Source organism: Ips typographus, linkage group LG4, assembly GCF_016097725.1.
Source record: "Ips typographus isolate SLU linkage group LG4, UJ_Ityp_2.0, whole genome shotgun sequence".
Classification (NCBI taxonomy): Eukaryota; Metazoa; Arthropoda; class Insecta; order Coleoptera; family Curculionidae; genus Ips; species Ips typographus.
The window spans coordinates 4,512,267-4,531,109 of record NC_138425.1 but is presented as its reverse complement, the minus strand read 5'-3'; the positions used below and the strand labels follow the sequence as shown (position 1 = coordinate 4,531,109).

Below are 18,843 nucleotides of genomic sequence, written 5' to 3'. Positions count from 1 at the left end.
TTTTGTGTTCAACGTAAATTCAATAAAATTAGCTAAAAAAAGTACAACCAAAAATCAACGAGAAACGTCAAAACATTGGTCAGAAGGAAGAGTTCACCTGTTTGAAACTGTAATTCTCTTATTATAAAAAACTTATGGAGACAGTGAACAAAAAGCCAACGATAAATATCATATCTGCATACAGAACAGTATGAATGGAGGTTGTAGAGGTACTGGCTGTACTTTCCCTGGTCATTATTGCTGTAGAGCAGAAAACTAAAGCTAGAGTAGCAAGAAATAAGATGAATACAATGACTGGACCAACATTGATCAGTGTGAAGAAATGGAATGGAAGGTACTTATTATAAATATAGCTATTAAAAAGACCGAATTTTTGTTTCATCCTAGCATATCAAATGGTGAGCACTAATATACAGTGATAAAACAAATTAGTATGTGGGAGCATCAAACATGCAAAAAATTCAATCAATGAGTAATTATCCAATACCATCACTGGATTAAATGTTTGTGACATTCTGTCATACAAGACATTCAGGGACTTTTTTTAAAATCATTATTGTTCCATTGATTGTTTATTGTGTTTACAAAATGGGCTTCTTAAGTCATCTTCAATTATCCGTTACCGAGTAAACAAAGTACAAAAAAGCCTAATCGATTTTCTGTTAAGTTCAAGCTTCAAACTTGCGGTTTGTTGCAAGTCAGCTCTTGTGTAAATGCCTGCAGTTGTAGTACTGCCGAAGAAGATGTCTTAATTCAGATTGACTGGACAGGTAGCAGTACAACGACGTCCACGGTACAAGAACGATATCGTGTGGTGTGAGAGTACCTACTTCAGTTCAGTACCTCGTGCTCATTCATTTAGCAGCTACCGGCGAAGGTAACGTGCTCACTTCCTTTGAAGAAAGTGAAGGTACTGCTTACTTTACCGCAAACGATCGTCGTCTCGATTTTTTTTAGGTGGATGCGAACGAGAAGAAAGTGAATTTTTTAAGTTGTTTGTTGTTTATCTTTTCGAGTCACTATCAAACGTTTTTTGGATTTTAATTAAGGATTTAACAGGTAAGAATTTTTAACTTTTTCCATGTTATATAATTATTTATTATTATGATTTGTGGTCTTCGAAATTAATTTCAAAGCAAACAAGTATGTGTTAATATTGACTTGACGAAAAAAACCGTGAGTAAGTACCAGTTAATTACCTCTCTGTTAAGAGGCAACAGGTGTAAAATAATAATAATACAATGAGTTAATAATACATTTTGTGTGTCTAGCAGCGTAGAAAGTTTTCAAGCCAATGGGGTAATAAAGAAAAAATCTAGTGTAGGAAACATTAATTTAAGTAAAATTAAGCATTTTCAATTTTAAATTACTAAACTTTGTGGGGAAATTCACTAGTAGACATCTTTTAATTTACATATTTCTTGAATGGTATATAAAAATGTTTAGCATATATTCGTTTAGCAAAAGATGTAGTAATTAAATCGTTAGCGCCATACTTTCTATTTAGTCTCTTTACTAGCTAACGTAACTCAATTCCTTTACAAATTTCCGCTTTGCCCCTGTTTGCCTCTTTAAGTTATTACTGCATTCCTCAGAAAAAAAATTACTTAATCATCTTACTTTCATTCCTCAGAAGTAAAATACTAATTAAAAACAATTTTGTTTTTTTTACAGTAAACTGTGAGAGTATATTATTTTTAGCGTTTATGGCATCGCACTATTAGTTCAACAAAGTTAATTTCTAATTGATTACATTCATCAATCGCCTACTCATTGAATATACAGACTGTGTATAATAATTCTATTTTACATATTTCTAGTCTAGAACCGATAGGGTTACATAATTACAAGCACTCATTAAATGATGTTTTCCCTTTTTAATGAAATTCAGCATAAACTCTTAAATGTTGTACATTTTTTAATATCAGTCTAACAATTTTTTCAATTTTTATTTTTGGAATGTCAGTATCAAGTTGGTTTTACGGTTCTGCTTTAAAATCAATAATTTTAATCTAATAATAATCTGCCAAAGATTTAATGTTTAACGACCATCTTGTAGATATTTGTGTCTACTTTATTTTCAGTGAGTTACTTAATATACCCTGGGTGTCCAAAATTTAATCAACAAACCGAATTTTTGATTTTTTCTGCCAAATTCTAGATCTATCTGATGCAGAATATCTGACATCTAAGTGTTTCTACTTAAATCATTTTATTTAAAAAAGTGGTTTGTTAATCAAATTTGGGACACCCTTTATCACTAAGATTCGTATTTTGCAATTTTTCGCTAAAGTTAATAATAATAAGTGAGTTAAGAAGGGTCAAACTTCACACAATCACACTGTACTTGATTAATTTGAAGTGATAAAGTCCTGAAACAAAAGCATTGTAACAAAAATGCAATGTTATTGGATATTTATAGAAAAAAATGCTTTAGTAGCAATTTTAATAGTCATAAAAATCATTTTTATCTTTTCTTGTCTTTTCAATCACATTTTTTATTAAAAATACACCTTTAAAGCAAAACATTTTTTCTATTAACCTATTTCATTAATGTCATTAATGCTGTTATTTTCAAGATGCTTTTGGATATTCCCTTAATGCATCTCAGTGGCTATAATTACAGTAGTTCAGACCCCTGTAATTTTGCATTGAATAACGAAGATTTCCTCTGACAAGTGCCTCGACGAAGAAAGCAATTAAGGCCATTCAAAGAGTACTTCATTAAAGATTCCAATTAAAGTAATAAGTTGTAGGATATCTCAAAAACTATAAGACAGAAAATCCGTTACAATCAGGAGGAGGTTCAATTGAAGTGAAAACTTGATAAGTAAAATTTTATATTATTGTCACATTGCAAATATGAGTTTATTTATTTGAACAAATCAATGTTGGATATCAAAATTTTTAGTGGTACACAGATTCCTAACCGCAAATTTTTGTTATAAAAAATAATTAATATAAGCCACTTTAAAGATCTTTAACATTCAATTAATAGGAATTTATTTCGCAAAAATAGGTTGCGTTACTTCTTTGCCTGTGTATAGTTAACATAAAAGTGTTTATTGCAGTTATACGTGGATTGTTCATTTAATTGCTATTTAATTATTCCAAGTTGCTTTCTACAATAAGCCGCAAAAATATCACTAATTACTATTTCCTTTATTTCAGTATTGAAGGAACAGCTTAAAATACCTTTAAAATTATTAAATGAAGTACTCCGGTTTAGAACTATTTTCATTAGTCGTCGTGACTACAAATACAAATTAATTTCTAAATATGAGTTAATTACATGTATGACTATTGAATTTTACTAATTTGTTTATTTTTGAACGCAAAAATGGTGTAACGATGATTTGTTCCAAAAAGTATTAATTACACAATAATCTCATCCTTATCAAATGCAATATCATCAAGTTTTAAAACCTTTTCCCTTGTAGAGACGTCAGTAATTTCTGTGTAAAAACGTTTATAGTTACTTTCTATTGCAAAAGACTAATTTAGTAAATTATAGGGTAATTACAGGCCTACAATCTCCACTGATTTGAATAAGATTATATCAGATCAAATTTATATCTTTAGAACAAAAATCAAATAGTAGAGCGGGCTTTGTTCCACCAGAATATCAAACTGCATAAAAATGTAAAACGTCATCATTTCTCTGGTACTTTTTAATTTTGAAATCAGTGGGTGGTATTTCTTGGTTCCCGCTGGGAGTGCATCAACAGCTTCTTTTACTTTGCTTTCTAAATAACTACAACAGGTTGTTATTAAAAATTAGCCTTTAAATATACAGGGTGTTTGTTAAGTACGAACATAGCAACATACAAGATCATACTTTTTGTGGATGTCAAAAACTTGAAAATTTACTGTACTATGAGCAACCTTTTGCCCCAAATTTAATAAGACATTCAACTGTAACAATCTTATTAGGTAAACAGAACATCTTTCTGTCAAACGTTATAGAATCCTTGTTAATCTTAAGATCACGTTAGAATCTGTTGAATAAATCATCTTTTAAGAACGTGGGCAGAAAATGTTTTTAAACAAAACGTGACTCAAAGTTACTATCAAGTTTTCTTTTGCTGCTATACTTAGGAATATTTGTTCTAAGTGGGTTTGACCTGACTACTATCAAGTGATATTGGGTGGCAAAATGGGGTCTTGTATTACGTGCTTTGATTTTGACAATGGGGTCACTTATGCGAATAAATTCCAACGAAAGACATAATAGAAAAATTATACAATCCAGTGTAAAAGTAGTTTCTGCCTACGAGAGCTTGACATTTTTCTACACTTAAGTTGTTCTATTTGAACCGTACCGCAAAACTGGTTGGTCCAAATACCCTTACAGGTTTTGTAGTAATAAAACAACAAGTTGCCTTACAGATTGGTTTCATTGACTTTTGCCAGTATTTTTTAATTAACAGATACGAAATTTACAGTATCAAGTGGTTTCATCACTTCTCCTTGACACCTACAGTGATGATCGCCATTCAGTTTTCCATAAATACACACACTGATGGGTTTCTGATATACCTATTTATGTCACGTGTTTGTACAATTGATTTAAAGGTCAATATTAGCTTAGTGTTCAGTATCCTTGCAGAATTTCTGTCATATTAAGTACAATTTTTAATAAAACTAGTTTGCTTTGATTTTCGCTGCGACCTCATTTATTCGAATATCTTGCCTACCTTTTGAAGGTATAAATTTCCATATACATTTTACGCTTTAATATTCACTACTACTCAGTTTGGTTAAGCTGCCATTATTCAAATAAGAATTACCACCTTGTCAATGACAATTTATCACCGACATTAATGATTTTTGTGTATATTGCTTAACCTATGATGGGTATTTCAATACGCTCTTTTTTGCGTGCAGTCCTGAATTTGCATAAACGTTGGCACTAAATTGAATAATGAACTAAGCTTTTTTCAGAGCGTAGGTGAAGTTACGTTAAAGCTTGATGAATCGTCTTGATTGGCAAAATAATTAACGTAGGTGTATTATTTGTTATTTATGGATTGTAACAAAGTAAAGAGTGCATTGCAATATGTTCTCCACTCTTGAAGACGCAATCGTTGCACGAAACATCCGATACACGATCGCTTAGAAAAGTAGATCATGGCAGTTTCGATCATTGAAAGAAAAAGTTGGAATCTATGTAGGTTTATTATACAATTTGCAAAATAATGTCACCAGTTTCTTACAGTCAAAACAAGTTTCTGATCACTTCAGTAATCGATATGAAAGCATAGTTGAGTATGATGGCTTTTTATGTGCAGAAAACGTGTTTTAAATTAAATTAGATGCAATATGCAGAATTGATTATACGGTTAAATTTGTTTTCTATTAAACAATTGGTTCAGTCCGGTTAAAAGTGTTAAAATTATTGGTGAACACTGATCAGTGTGTGAACCATTTTATTCACATTCTACTCAGTCACGTAAGACTGGAACTGTTGATATGGGACAATGTCTTATCTTAACAACACAAAAGGCCACTTTGTTACGCATTGTTTCATAAGAATTGCACATTAAAGAACTTCAACGACCTCTTATACAATTTAGATTTAAACTTTTAGCGTCCGTAGTTATCGTGCAGAAAAGCAATACATTTCATCTTTTTATTATCACTATAAATCCTGAATTCTGATGTAAGTACTACTCAATCGGTTTGGAAAATCACGCATTCAATTCAATGGAGTATAAACCATCTTTAAAAAAATAATCATTCCCACGTACTGTCTAAAGTACACGTCACAGTATAGTCACTAGTCACTTTATTCCATTCCATTTCTTTTGGTATTGTTTCATTCACATTGATGGCAAAGATTATATTAAATATTATCATTGTATTCAATATACTGGGTTTGATGTAATCAAAATTTCTTATAGAACCTGTATTAGCTTTCATAAAGAACCGAACAAATCTAAAATACTACCTCTTCTTTAAATTCTGTTGGGAGTGAGACCAATATGTTCAAAACACTAAATACTGTCTGCATGGAATTCTAAACTTAAAAATATCATCATTATTAGAATGTTTGAATCCATTGCGGAAAAAAGTTTAACATAATATCTAATAATAAAGTAAAGATTCAAATCTAAATCAGCAAAGTTCTGAACTGGTAACAAAATTCGTATATTTGATTCTTTTATGAACATTTAGTTTAAAATCTTCTGTATATTCCTATATTCTTTAGAGCAAAACTTTAAAGTTTAATAAACATTTAGGCTAGGTTAGAACATAATCACGTTACGAAATAATTTATGCAAAAACAATAGAATAATTGTAGTACAACGAAATTCACGAAACAAGAACACGAGCACTCATTTTTAACGTACTTATGCTAAAACAAGCCTTTTTACTTCGTGACAGCTTAGAAGACTGACCCAAATAAATAATCTTATTTAATATAAAAGTTCATTCACGTATTCCTACATTTTCTCACATTTCCATTTATTTTCATTGCATAATTACAGCAACAACAACAACAGAAAATTGCAATATATCGTGAATGCAAATTAATTAGCTGTGCAATACGTTTATTAAGAATCATGCTAAAATCTTACACAACTTTACATAGGTATATTTCTTCCTATGTGATGCATCATTCTGCATGTGAACTTTTTACACAATTTTGTTGTTTTTATGAAATTCCAGTCAGATTGGTGAGCCCACAAAGTAGAACATATTGTCTTTTAGTTCATAAATGTGAACCTCCTCGGTTTGAGTCATTGAAGAAAAAGCTGTAAATATTCCTTTAAAGGATGTGTGTAATGCAATTATTACAATGGCAAAAAGCGTTACGCAGTTATTAAATAGAAATGAACGTGATTGTAGTAATAATTTTAGTAATGGATATTAATTCGATCGTTTATATGCAAAGGAAGGTATAGTGAGGAATCCACTCTGTCATTTGAATATTGGACAATCATATTAATCATAAAGTGTTTCTGTATTTTAACTTTGTTATAACGGGTACAAGACATAAATCGGTTTCATAAAGTAGGCATATTAATTACAGTCTGCAGTAATAAATATCAAAAATGCACATCGAAATAGAACACAACATTGTATCTATACTTATATTGCGAAAAATTAGTATCAGATTTTCTGGCTGGTTGCACTACCGACAATTTTACATAACTTACCGGGTTACCAAACTGCCGTCCGCTTCTACATGATCATATTTCTTCCTTGTAACTTTATCTTTAGGAGCAATCTTAATTATAGTGCAGTGCAGGCAATTATTACATTTAATCCACCGCAATGTACTAGAATACACCAATCTGATATGTGTAATTAATTAGATTTGCGGTGTGATTCGATTGCAAGGTTGAACGTCCTTCCGTTACCGCCAAAATAATCACTAAATGTGTGAAAAACCTGTTGGGGATGAGAAAAAATTGAACAAGGCGTTCCACCTGTAAAACCACCAAATTTGGAAACATTTTCCTTCTCGAAGTTTGCCTTGTATGTACTGCATTTCATAACGTTTAAAATACAAGAGCCGAAAACGGTTAAGGACCAATATCATGTTACTGAAAGCAAGTTTTTGTTGGTTTCAGAATAAAGAAGAAACATGCCCAGGAGGCATCGGCAGGATGATATTTATTGGAGTGCTGCTGAATCGGAAAGGTAAGATTAAATGGTGTTTAGCACGCATTGTGGTTCATTTATATATTAAATTTCTGCACAATTATTTTTTGGGTTATTATATAAGATGGAAAAGAAATATTTTTTTTTTAAATTGCTACCAATGATGCCTGTATAACAAAATATTGAAATTTCTTATGGAGTCAGTATTTATTTTATAGAAGCCCATACCAGGTCCTAGAGATTAACTGAAATCATAGTATGGATGCGTATATAACAATTTTTTAATAATACTAAAAACGTGAGAAAAGTATTTTCACAATAACATAACATTTGTTGCAAAAGTTGTGTGTTTACTCAAAACAACAAATTGAAGATTGACAGATTTGCTATAAGACCAATCAATTGAACAATTAGAGATTTAAAAAAATAACGAAAGCACACAAAAAATTTGTAAGTTAGGATAGAATAGTAAAAGAGCATCTGCGTTAAAAAGATGAAACCTCCTATGTTTTTGCAGTGGGAGTAACAATGACCTAATTTTTCGCTTTTTTTAGTGATGAATCTCTTCGAGGCTATAATACAAGTAAAGAAAACTACATCGATCCATGGGACTTGGAAAACTACGCCTACATTCGGGAACACCTTGACTCCATGGAGTTATCGTCAAACCCTTCTCTACCCCAAAGTGGATCTAGTGCGGGCAGTGGTGGAGATTTAGGAGAAGCCAATTCTCATTCATTTTTTTACGTGCCTGGTACCAAAAGGCTTAGTGACAGACATAACGATGTAAGCGGAGACTATGCTGACATCGAAGAAGTCCAGTACATGTCCAGAAGGCCAGTTTCGAGAAAGAGAAGTGGTTATTACGACTATGGTAAGGTGAAAACTATGCCCAAGGCTTATGGTTACTATTTAGGGAAAAAAGAAATGTCACAGTGGTATATAAGGTTTTCACTTCTAAGTTTAGTTGCGATTTTAGTACTTATTTGGTATAAATGGCAGTACGTGTTAAGAGGTGCTACTATTGAATTCGATGTGAACGGTATGTCGACGACAGTTAATTAATGCATTAAATGCCCGATTAAGCTGTCAGTTAACATACAGTACCAAATAATTTACAATTTTCTTCACATAGTCGCCAAAAATATCTTCACGTACCTATAGTCACTAAACTCTAAACATTTTACAATCGACTTGAAATTTTAATTGAAGTTAAAGGACAACGGTTGCGGAATTTTAAAACAATAGGAATGCAAATATAACTGCTTGATTACGGTTAAACGTTTTGAAGAACAATATCCGAAATTCGTGAATAGGAAGGTCAGCAGAACATTGAGATGTTTTATCATTTTATTCTAATTAGCGCACCAAGATCGGGTTAAGGTTATTAAAATTCTATAAATAAATGAATGAATTATTTTAGTATACTTAAGATGCAATTTAATAGTGAATTCATGTTTATTTTAAAGAGTTTTTGGAGTATACATACAGGGTGCAACAAATTGCGTTTGTGGTACCCTATATACACGAACTTACAAATTAAAAAGCTGACGATGGGGTCAAGATAAAATTGCACATTCAACTTAACTGTTTAACTGAAAATAGCCCTCTATATGTTCACTTGATTTCCTTACTGACACATTTCCGGAAAGCTTTCCAAGTCTTACTAGAATTCCCTTGAGATTTAAAGCTCCATCGTCCTCGTTCATTCATTACAGCAATAAACTCCTCATAACTTAAAAACCCATCATAATCATTATCAAAAAGCGCAAATACCGTGTCAACAATCCGTACACTTAAGTTAGTTCCAACACAAATTTTGGCAGCCCTTAAGAAATCCCTTTTTGTAATAGGGCGATCTGCTAAAATGTACATTTTAACGGCCACACTGAAATCATCCAGGTTTTTCAGAAGTTTTCCAAAAACACAAAACTCGTCAAAAGTGATGCCTTGTCCTCCATTCACTTTACTAGTAAGACGACGCAAATATTTGGCTTTATGGTTTTCGTCCAATCGTGTGTAACTTAATAGAATAACAGCAAAATCGTATTCAGATATAGTAGGTGATCCTTTGGAAAATTCATTAAACTGTATTTCCATTATTTCAGTTTGTAGGTTTATCATGAATGTTTTGAATGCGTCGAAATTTAGGGTTTGCGTGCCCCTTAATCCAAAAAAGTATATGAGCAAAGTTGTATCAAACTTTTGATTGCGTTGTAATTCCAAACCGTTTCCATCAGCTTTTTTCCCCTTTGATCTCTGACTGAATATTTTCTCCATAACTAAAAACTCCTTTTTATCAATATTTTCATTTCCATCCACGTCAAACATGTCAAAAGCGATACGAAAACCTGACTCTGGCTTAGTTAAAACCGATAAAAGAAACAAAAACTCAGTATACGAAATAATGCCTTTATCTCTTAGTGATCCAAAAATACGTGGTGTTCCTGGTCTTAACCCTTTAGCCGACTTAATCACCTCCTCCATATCACGTTTACCTAAAACTTTTCTTCGGTTGTATCTTGGTTCTTCTTCCACAATGGAATCCAAAAAGTCTTGAGGAGTCATGCAGACTTGTCCGTTATACTCAACCGAAGCAAATTTTAGGAAAAATCGTTCTTTTGATCCAAGTCTGGTATCTGGTTTGGAAGAATCTTTGAAAATCATTGTCGCACATATTCCTGACACTAACACACTGCCACTAATGACCTTTAATGGAGAAGTTGCGTAATGTTTTTTGGCGTTTTTGATTAAGGATTGCACAGGATAAGTAGCAATAAAACTCTTTATCAACTTTTGCAAAGATATGTTAACTTTAGGCATAGTTATGTTCTAAATGTTTATTTTAAGAAGCATTAAGTGACATTTAGTGACAAATGTTTGAAGTTTACATTGGAACCCAATAGTGGTACTATGTAACTTAATAGAGATAGAAATACAGATTTAAACAAGACTTATAGTATATACAAGTCAAAATGTGATAAAGAAAGAAATTTGTTTTCTATTCCCTCACATAGTTCCACTGCAAATTTTCTATTATACATACAGCCTAGAGACAAAGAGATGCTAAAATATGTTGAGAGGCAGTTTGAAAGGTTAAATGTCGTTTTTTGTTTCCAAAATAATACTTGGTAAAAATATTTTTAGTAAAGTTTACTTGATATGAAATCAACGTTTTAGATATGTAAAAAATTGCTAGACTGTTTGAGAGTTTAAATGGGTTGTCCAAGATCAAATTTGAAGGAAACTTTCTTAATACTTAAATCATACTTTTATACGAAATGGTCTATGCATGGACTATAAAAGCTATAATTTTATTAACCATTTATATTTAACACAGATACAGGGTGGATGTCAACGTTTGTTGTTTATTGTTCATAAACAGTTTTAAGAACTGAAACTGAATTAGGTACTTGTCTTTTCTTTGTATTTGTCTTCGTTTTTGAATTAAATATAGGAAAGTATAAGAAAAGACACGAATTTGAGGTAAAGTTGTGAATTGTAATATATACAAACCTCTGAAGAAAAATAAGAAATCATAGAATCCTTAAAAAAGCACCTTGTAAATTAACCTGAAAAGGAAAAAATTGTACTGTTTTTCCCTTTTCAAAAGGGATATCTGTGTATCAGTATACAGGGGGTCCCACGGCGCAAGACATCGATCAATATAAGAAAAACTACCGAAAACAAAAGTTTTAAAAATTTGGTAACATTGTAATGCCGTAATCCGATAAAATACTCAAGAAAATTAATTAGACTTTTCCTGCTCTAGAATGTCCGCGGTAGATGCTAATAAAAGAAAATCCATAATTTCAACGGTCTAGTGCAGAATTGGTTCAGTCCACATATTTACCTACTTTCTTATGAAACATTGTAAACGTAGACTGATAAATACCTGTATCAACATACTCACGTAAGACCAATACATATGTTGGTAGTTTATCAAGCGTATTAGTTTAACATACATACACCATAATGCCGTAACAGCCTTTCATTTTGCTTATCCAACTGAAAAACTCGTAGCAGCACTATCGCTTTTTTCTCTTGAATCTTCTGCAAATATAACTACAGTAAACATAGCAGGAGTTAAAAATATTCAGTCACACGAAGACAAAGATACTCAATTTCCCAATAATCTTTATTCTAGTGAAACTGCTGAAACTGATGATATAATTAAGCAAAACCACATCTAATAACCCAGAAAACACCCAATTTGTTTGTATTAGTTCGGATTCTGGTTATTAGATATTAGATAATTTTCTAACTAGACTACAATGTTGTTTGGGTACAACAAACCAAAACTGAATAAATTGAGTTATCCTCGCTAGATGGAAATCGTGGGACCAGAGAAGTTAAAGTTAAAGACATCTTTAATAAAAAATTAAGACCAAGGCTCCCCAAACAGCCCTAATTACTCAACTTAATTTCAGCACATGCGACTTTTTACTGCTAAATTAACTTCAGTGTCCTTCCTTAAAATAACTACTTTGTTCTCAACCACGAAACGATAATCGTACGGTAAATGGTTAAATTAACAGTCCAGCAATATACAATAACACTAATTTACTGTTAAATAAGTCGAACAAACAAGCGTTTCACTATACTTTCCTGTTTAGCGAGTAATTGCGGATCCTTCAGTCGGTTTCATCAATTGAATTAACAATCATTGTTGTAAATCGTATTACCACACAAACCAATTAAAAACGCTATTGTAACTTGCTGTTAATTTTTTTTCCAGATGAAGAAAATCCTTACGAAGTTGGTGTAAAAGAAAACTCTGTGTTTGGTATTTACGATCAAACTGGGAGATTCCGTCGAGTTTCCGTACCTGTGGATAATGTCTATAAAAGTCAATTGGATCGATCAATGAGTTCACCAATTTATGGCGACTATGAGTAAGTTTTACTTAAAAAAATAAATGTTTCAAGACATTAATCATCCTCATTTATCATTAATTGAATTGTTATAGATATGATCCTTATACGACAAGGCAAGAAATTTACAGTAAACTGGATGATATGCCTTACTCATCGGGAAGCACTATGCCTATATACGACGATGTAAGACGGTTAAGAAGGAAACCGAATTTTGGTCTCACTAATTACGGCCATTTGAAAATCGACTATTCGATAAGCTGGAATGACTTAAATAAGTACATACGGTATCACAGTTAGACTCTATTAAACGGCAGTACCTATTTGTAATAATCAGACAATGTAATGTATTAGGATGTTTTAAGTTTGTCCGGTTTGTCGCCATTCAATATGAGTGAAAAAATTTATATTTTGACAAATGATGTTTAATATTAAAAGAGTATTTAGTGACAATAACTGTGTAGGTACAAATGATGTAAGTCAAATTTAAAAAAAAAACCCTACTATGGTAGGATTTAAAAATAAGTCAAATTCTTACAGTTATGTACTAATCTGTCATCGATTGTAAATTGAATAGGCATATTTCTAAGTTGGTATGTATTAGCAGGTATATGTAATATTCAGCATATCGTATATGTATACCTATTTGTTGTGTATATTTACTCGTGTTTTGGGTAAATAGTATATTTTTATATATGAATTATATGTTTTGTAATTAGTCTTTCCACCTAAACAAAACGTTAAAAGTTATCTGACTAGACTATTGCCTTGTTAACTAAACTATAAGTCCTTCCTGTTTCTTTTTAAAACATAATCTAATTTTTATAATGAAACACTCAACAAACAAAAAATAAATTTATTTTCTATTAAAACTTTCCAGTATCAATAACAATTGTAACAGCCAACACTTTCAAAAATGGGATCAATAACATACACGAGCTTCTAAATCAGAATGCAATAATTTAACAGATTATACTCTACGTTTGTTTTCCAGAATGGCGGAAAAGTTTTCCAAAAGGTATACTGAGACAAACACTTAAAACGCGTTATTTTTCAGGTTAGAAACTAAATGCTAATGATATCAATAAGCCCATCATTGAGAAGAATCTTTCAAATGTCTTCCAAAAGGTTGAAAATACAAGATGGCATCCATAAGAATTTGCAAGGTTATATTTTACTAAGTGCCTTAATCATGTCAGCAAATCGTTAAAATGCAGTCTCTGATGTCTTCCCAATTCTTCAAGAAAGCAAAAAAGTCATCTAAATGTTTTTCCATTTAACTGACTCTGTAGCTCTTATGGTTACAGAGATACCAAATATAGTTATAACCAGTTTGGGACACTCTGTATAGCACAAATACTGGATAACTAAGAGTTATCAGACATATGGTTGTGTTTTTTATTTTGGGCATATCATAAGTTGTTAAATTACAGCAAACTAATTTTGAATTATCAGATAAGAACATTCATGAGTTTATCTGATTAAAATATGATTTACAAACACTAACAATTTAAAAACTTTATATAAAATCTCAAAAAACTTCTCAAATGTAACTCTTAAAGATAAGCTTAAACACGATTAATGAGCTCTGCAGTAATCACAATCTGTTACAAAATGAGCTAAATAAATGGCACATAATGTGGCTATGTCACTCGATTAAAATTTACTTCAAATCGAATCACAGTAGCCAAAAATAAATCCAATTTATTGGTCACACTATATCCAATATATACAGGGCGTCAAAGTTCGATCAACTAACAGTACAGCTTCTAAAAGAAACAACCTTTCAAAACCTGTTTGGTTATTGAATTCGGTCAAGGCATTTCAAAAATACGGGGCGTTGAAAATGATCAAGAATCTGTCTTGATCATTTCCGTGAGCAGTTTAAACAATAGTTTAGTCAGTCTCATAAATGACCTGCAACATTAAAGTGTACGGCGACAAAAATCATTAAGAGAGACAGTTTAAGTATTCCTTGCAACTCTCGACGAAAGCCTTGTGTTCAGCGATATGAGCATCTATGCATTCAATAAACCTGAATAAATAATAATAGGCTTTAACCACTATGTTCAGAAGTATAAAAAATGTATCCAAAAGAAATTACTGATTAATTTTCCCCAACTAGTATAAATTGAAAGTACTTACTCGCATCTCACTAATACATTCTCCTTGATAATTTTTTCTGTGTCACTAGTATCAAAATGCAAATCATCTGCAAATAAAACTTAAGCAAAAAAGGCGAGAATATTTGCCATCATACTGACCTAATCTTGCTCTCCTAACCGCTTCTGCTACTACATTGTCGTGAATAATACGCACTGCAGCAAACTCTTTTGCCAACTGTCTAGTGTTGTCCATAAACTGATCCAACCAGCACCAAAGTTGTTCCGTAAATTTTAGAATCAAATTTAATTCCCTAAACAGCATTTATAAACTTTTGTTTAACCTTTCAAGAAAATAGTACAAAAACTTACTTTGAGTAAGTCTTGAGACGAATATCTTTCACGTATAAGGAGTGTTCTAACTTGAGTGTTTCCGAAACAACATCCTTTACCGGTTTTATTACATCAGCTGTAGTTACTCCATTTCTAAGTTCTGACAAAAATCCTTTTCCGTTGATATTAGCAAACCTGAACCGAAAAATCTAGACATTCCAGTACAGGTAAAAATGTATGAACTACTTACTGGCTCTCAACATTGTACTCATTAAATATTGCACAAATATCTGTTTTGGCTTCGCCCATACCTAGTTTCAAATGCTCCAAATTCTTGTACTGTTTTCCGAAGTTTTTAAAGTGAATATCTCTACGTTCGATACTTGACATAATCCTCAAACAGTGCTTTAAACTCTCCACGTATTTAGGAAATGCCGGAAGATCCAACTTATTGAGGTCATTCAGTAATATTTTGCGACTTTCTCCAAATCTCTGTACTTCAGTTAGAAGTTTTTTAAACTCACCAACAGTCGTATCATAATGATCTTTCAATTTTTCAGTTAAATCTTCAATGTACTGAACTAATGACAGGTAAGCTGTTTTAAAGTTAGTTTTAGTGTGCACAGCAGTGTGTACTTGAAAAAGAGCCAACCGAAAAGCCTGTTTTAAGCAGTTTCCAGGAAAATTCGATGCACTGAAAACTTGTTTCAGTAATCCAGGAAGTTTGGGATTGAAACATTTTTCATGTAGAATGACGTCCTTTTTGAAAACATAAAAGATAAAGCTTTCCTTTGTAATCAAATATTGTTGTAAAATGGCATCGTCATCGTTGCAACATACAATTGTTTTCGTGTTACTACCACTTTGTGTTTCGTTTGTTTTTTGGTGAAACAGCACCAATAGATCCGTCTTGGGTACTTTAATATCGCGGGAAATCCATTCTTTTAAAGTACCAATCAAGGTACTGTCATTTACTTCATACGAATAGAATTCAAGTTTATGAACCGAAAACACCTAAAAATTTAATTTTCAGCGTTTTTACAGTTGCTAATATCACATTTTTTAGAGTTTATGATCATGTGGTTTAATTATGAAAATGTAATATAGTCTGTTCAGGAACTTCTGACTGTTGCGTCACAATCACCAGCAAAAAACGTGAGTCGAATTATGTAACACACTCTCAATAGCATTTAGAGGTCTATGACACTTTCAAAGTGGTCCTAGAGGCCTCTGGCAATTTAAAACAGTTCTGGGATAGTTTAAGACTGTTACAAAGGTCTCTGAACCTTTTTATAAAAATGTCAGTAGCATTTAGAGGTATTTGGCACATTCAAAACGGTCCTGGAAGCCTATGGCAATTTAAAACGTCTGGGAAGGTTTAAGACACTGGCCTCTGGTACTTTTTAAAATGTTCTCAATAGCATTTAAAAGTCTACGAAATTTTCAAAATGGTTCTACAAGTCTCTGGTAATTTTAAACAGTTCGGAGAAAGTTTAAGATACTTGTAGAGGGCTCTGAAACTTTTTAGAAATTTCTCAGTATAATTTGGCACATTCAAAACTGTCCTAGAGACCTCTGAGAATTTAAAAAACTTTGGGATGATTTAAAACACTTTTAGAAGCCTCTGGCACTTTTTAGAAAGTTGTCAGTAGCATTTAGACATTTAGAGGTCTTTGGCACTTTCAAAATGGTCCTAGAAGTTTCTGATAATTTAAATCAATTCTTGGAACATTTAAAATGACACACATTTATATTTGATCTTCGTCTAATGAAATGAGATAATATGAATGTGACACAACAGTCAGGTCACTAAACAGAGACTGCTTTCTAACAAAAAGTCACATAATAATACTTAAATGTAGGTACTTACTTGGACAATTTTTTTATCCAAAATATATCTCAAATATTCAAAAGCGCTCAAATCACTACTATACGTCCTTTTATTAGGATCCATTTGCAACGCCCTTCTTAGCCATTTTTCAATACTTTGCTTTAGACATGAAGAAATAAAATGTTCTCTTTTAATTTCTGTTGAGTTTGAAATTGAACCAGACCTTGTCACATAAATACAGATATCATCAACACCTTTATTTTTTATTTTTTCAAATCTAAAATTCCAGAATCAGTATTTAAAATAGCCTACTAGTGTAAACTTGCCGTTCAAATGGTGCAACTTCAGGCAAAAATGGTAGACTACCACAAATTATCTCAAACACCATTATGCCTACTGACCAATAATCAACTCTGTAGTCATAATCTTGACTAAAGAAAATCTCAGGGGCTAAATAATGTAAAGTCCCCACAAAACTAAGTGTAGCATCATTTAACTCCTTTGCATAACCCAAATCTATAAAATTATATAAGGACCTGGATGTTTTAACTGCTGAATGTTGAAAATACCGATTATTTTGTAAATAGTTTCACTCTGACGATTGTCAGACTGCTGCAAAACTATATTGTCAGGTTTTATATCACGATGGGTAATATTTTTAGAATGCAAGTAACTCAAACCATTTGATACATCTCTAATCACATCTCTCACATCCTGCTCAGCTAAACCACATAGTTTTATAGGTTCATTGGTCATAAATCTTCTTAAATTCCCTATACAATTAAAATAAATCACAACACACCTTTTAATACTTTTAACTGCAAGTACCTTTAGTGCAATACTCCATAGGTAGTAATGGTAGTTTAGTTGGATTGTTTTTATTAAGCATTTCAGCCAATAATGGATCTAAAGCTTTAAAAGCAATGATGTTTGGATGATTAACATTTTTTAGAAAGTCAACCTCCTTATTCCATCTCTCTTTTTGCTTGGCAGACAATGAACTTGGTCTCACAAACTTGCATTTTTTAACAGCTAATCAACAAAACGAAATAATTATTGTTTGGTGAAATATTTGATTTGTTTCAGTTGTGTTACCTATACACTCTAAGGATATTTGGTGGCGCCACAAACTCACAGTACCAAAACTGCCAGATCCCAAAGTGGAAATCAATTTCCAATCTCCAATTTCAATTGGTTCTTGCATCATGGTTCCATTAACTAATTATTATGAGCAAATTTAGCCAAATATCAGTACACCAAGATTACTATGAGTGTTGGTAGTCTTAAATTGTTACTAAAAGTGAGTGGTATCATAAAAATTGAAGAGTCAAAATTTTAATAAATTTTGTAATTGAAGAGTGGACTTAAGTTTTAAAGAATGGTAAATAATGGTTAAATTGATAGCTTTTTGGTTCACCATCTTAAACATTTTGCATTTTAGCAATTTAGTGTTTGAGTCTGTTTCTCCAAACCAAAGTTGGTTTTAAGGACAATTTAAGCTAAGTTGGGACTTGGATTTGACAGATTAGGTGAAAAGTACAACCATTGTAAACAAAACTAAGGTGTACCCTTAACTTTCCAGTCTCCTGGAGAATAATATGCATGCATATTAACTCCTTATTTAAGTCTACCCTTCAATTTCAAAGATTGACAAATGAAGAATTGATGAAGATAGATAGATACTGCTTTATAATTACCTTGAATCTACAAAACACATTGGCCAAAAATAGGCAAGAAAGTGTAAAATTTCAGTGGGTCTGACATACACAAACCATAGGTACCATTTATCCACAAATCCACCAAGAAAGATTTAAAAAACTTAAGAGACAAAAAGATTTGTAAACCGTCCAGATTCTGTTATGCAGATTTCGAATGATTAATTTTTGTTTAAATCTCAAGCAAACAAAATAAATACATTTAACTAATTATTAACCTTATCACTCTTATCAGTATTATCACAACAATCATGCACATAACCTCAAAACTCAAAATATCTATTAATGTCTTCTTTAATACCGGACGGCGCTTGTAGAATGTTTAAAAATTATTCAAGAGAAGAAAAAAAAGAAGAATATTTACTGTTTGTCTAAAA

The 18,843-nt window shown here is 31.8% G+C and overlaps 4 protein-coding genes across 9 annotated transcripts in view; 1 reads left to right on the top strand and 3 right to left on the bottom strand.

The window, feature by feature from the left end:
• Positions 1-18,843, bottom strand: part of IP3K1 (inositol-trisphosphate 3-kinase-like protein) — a 139,088-nt gene that overhangs the window by 76,471 nt on the left and 43,774 nt on the right. The gene's annotated exons all lie outside the window — the stretch shown is intronic.
• Positions 719-13,233, top strand: LOC145728476 (uncharacterized). 3 transcript variants are annotated; one of them, XM_081978733.1, is made up of 6 exons: positions 719-877; positions 958-1,059; positions 7,581-7,650; positions 8,166-8,485; positions 12,350-12,506; positions 12,581-13,233. In XM_081978733.1, the coding sequence occupies exons 3-6, from the start codon at positions 7,595-7,597 to the stop codon at positions 12,783-12,785; spliced, it is 738 nt and encodes a 245-aa protein (XP_081834859.1). In that variant the 5' UTR covers positions 719-877; positions 958-1,059; positions 7,581-7,594; the 3' UTR covers positions 12,786-13,233. The 3 variants fall into 3 exon arrangements, with proteins under 3 accessions (XP_081834859.1, XP_081834858.1, XP_081834861.1); XM_081978732.1 differs by having other exon boundaries at positions 737-1,059; XM_081978735.1 differs by lacking the exons at positions 719-877; positions 958-1,059 and adding an exon at positions 7,371-7,485.
• LOC145728472 (calcium uptake protein 3, mitochondrial-like) lies at positions 9,051-10,665 on the bottom strand. 2 transcript variants are annotated; one of them, XM_081978729.1, is made up of 2 exons: positions 9,406-10,662; positions 9,223-9,346 (listed from the first exon to the last, which is right to left on the bottom strand). In XM_081978729.1, the coding sequence occupies exons 1-2, from the start codon at positions 10,432-10,434 to the stop codon at positions 9,341-9,343; spliced, it is 1,035 nt and encodes a 344-aa protein (XP_081834855.1). In that variant the 5' UTR covers positions 10,435-10,662; the 3' UTR covers positions 9,223-9,340. The 2 variants fall into 2 exon arrangements, with proteins under 2 accessions (XP_081834854.1, XP_081834855.1); XM_081978728.1 differs by having other exon boundaries at positions 9,051-10,665.
• On the bottom strand, positions 13,328-18,719 carry IKKbeta (inhibitor of nuclear factor kappa B kinase subunit beta). Of its 3 annotated transcripts, none has more exons than XM_081978725.1 (11): positions 18,449-18,719; positions 17,847-18,045; positions 17,580-17,783; positions 17,321-17,524; positions 17,078-17,267; positions 16,791-17,028; positions 15,171-15,934; positions 14,960-15,115; positions 14,750-14,901; positions 14,631-14,697; positions 13,328-14,520 (listed from the first exon to the last, which is right to left on the bottom strand). In XM_081978725.1, the coding sequence occupies exons 2-11, from the start codon at positions 17,956-17,958 to the stop codon at positions 14,436-14,438; spliced, it is 2,172 nt and encodes a 723-aa protein (XP_081834851.1). In that variant the 5' UTR covers positions 17,959-18,045; positions 18,449-18,719; the 3' UTR covers positions 13,328-14,435. The 3 variants fall into 3 exon arrangements, with proteins under 3 accessions (XP_081834851.1, XP_081834852.1, XP_081834853.1); XM_081978726.1 differs by having other exon boundaries at positions 17,847-18,033; XM_081978727.1 differs by having other exon boundaries at positions 17,847-17,969.

What these genes read in the sequence shown, in the direction of transcription:
- LOC145728476 (XM_081978733.1), top strand. Translation starts at nt 7,595, where the DNA reads ATGCCCAGGAGGCATCGGCAGGATGATATTTATTGGAGTGCTGCTGAA. An exon ending in AGTGCTGCTGAATCGGAAAG is followed by an intron (nt 7,651 to 8,165) that starts GTAAGATTAAAT and finishes CGCTTTTTTTAG; the next exon opens with TGATGAATCTCTTCGAGGCT. An exon ending in AAGTGGTTATTACGACTATG is followed by an intron (nt 8,486 to 12,349) that starts GTAAGGTGAAAA and finishes TTTTTTTTCCAG; the next exon opens with ATGAAGAAAATCCTTACGAA.
- LOC145728472 (XM_081978728.1), bottom strand. Translation starts at nt 10,434, where the DNA reads ATGCCTAAAGTTAACATATCTTTGCAAAAGTTGATAAAGAGTTTTATT.
- IKKbeta (XM_081978725.1), bottom strand. Translation starts at nt 17,958, where the DNA reads ATGATGCAAGAACCAATTGAAATTGGAGATTGGAAATTGATTTCCACT. An exon ending in GGTTAGGAGAGCAAGATTAG is followed by an intron (nt 14,698 to 14,749) that starts GTCAGTATGATG and finishes TTTTATTTGCAG; the next exon opens with ATGATTTGCATTTTGATACT. An exon ending in AATGTATTAGTGAGATGCGA is followed by an intron (nt 14,521 to 14,630) that starts GTAAGTACTTTC and finishes TTATTTATTCAG; the next exon opens with GTTTATTGAATGCATAGATG.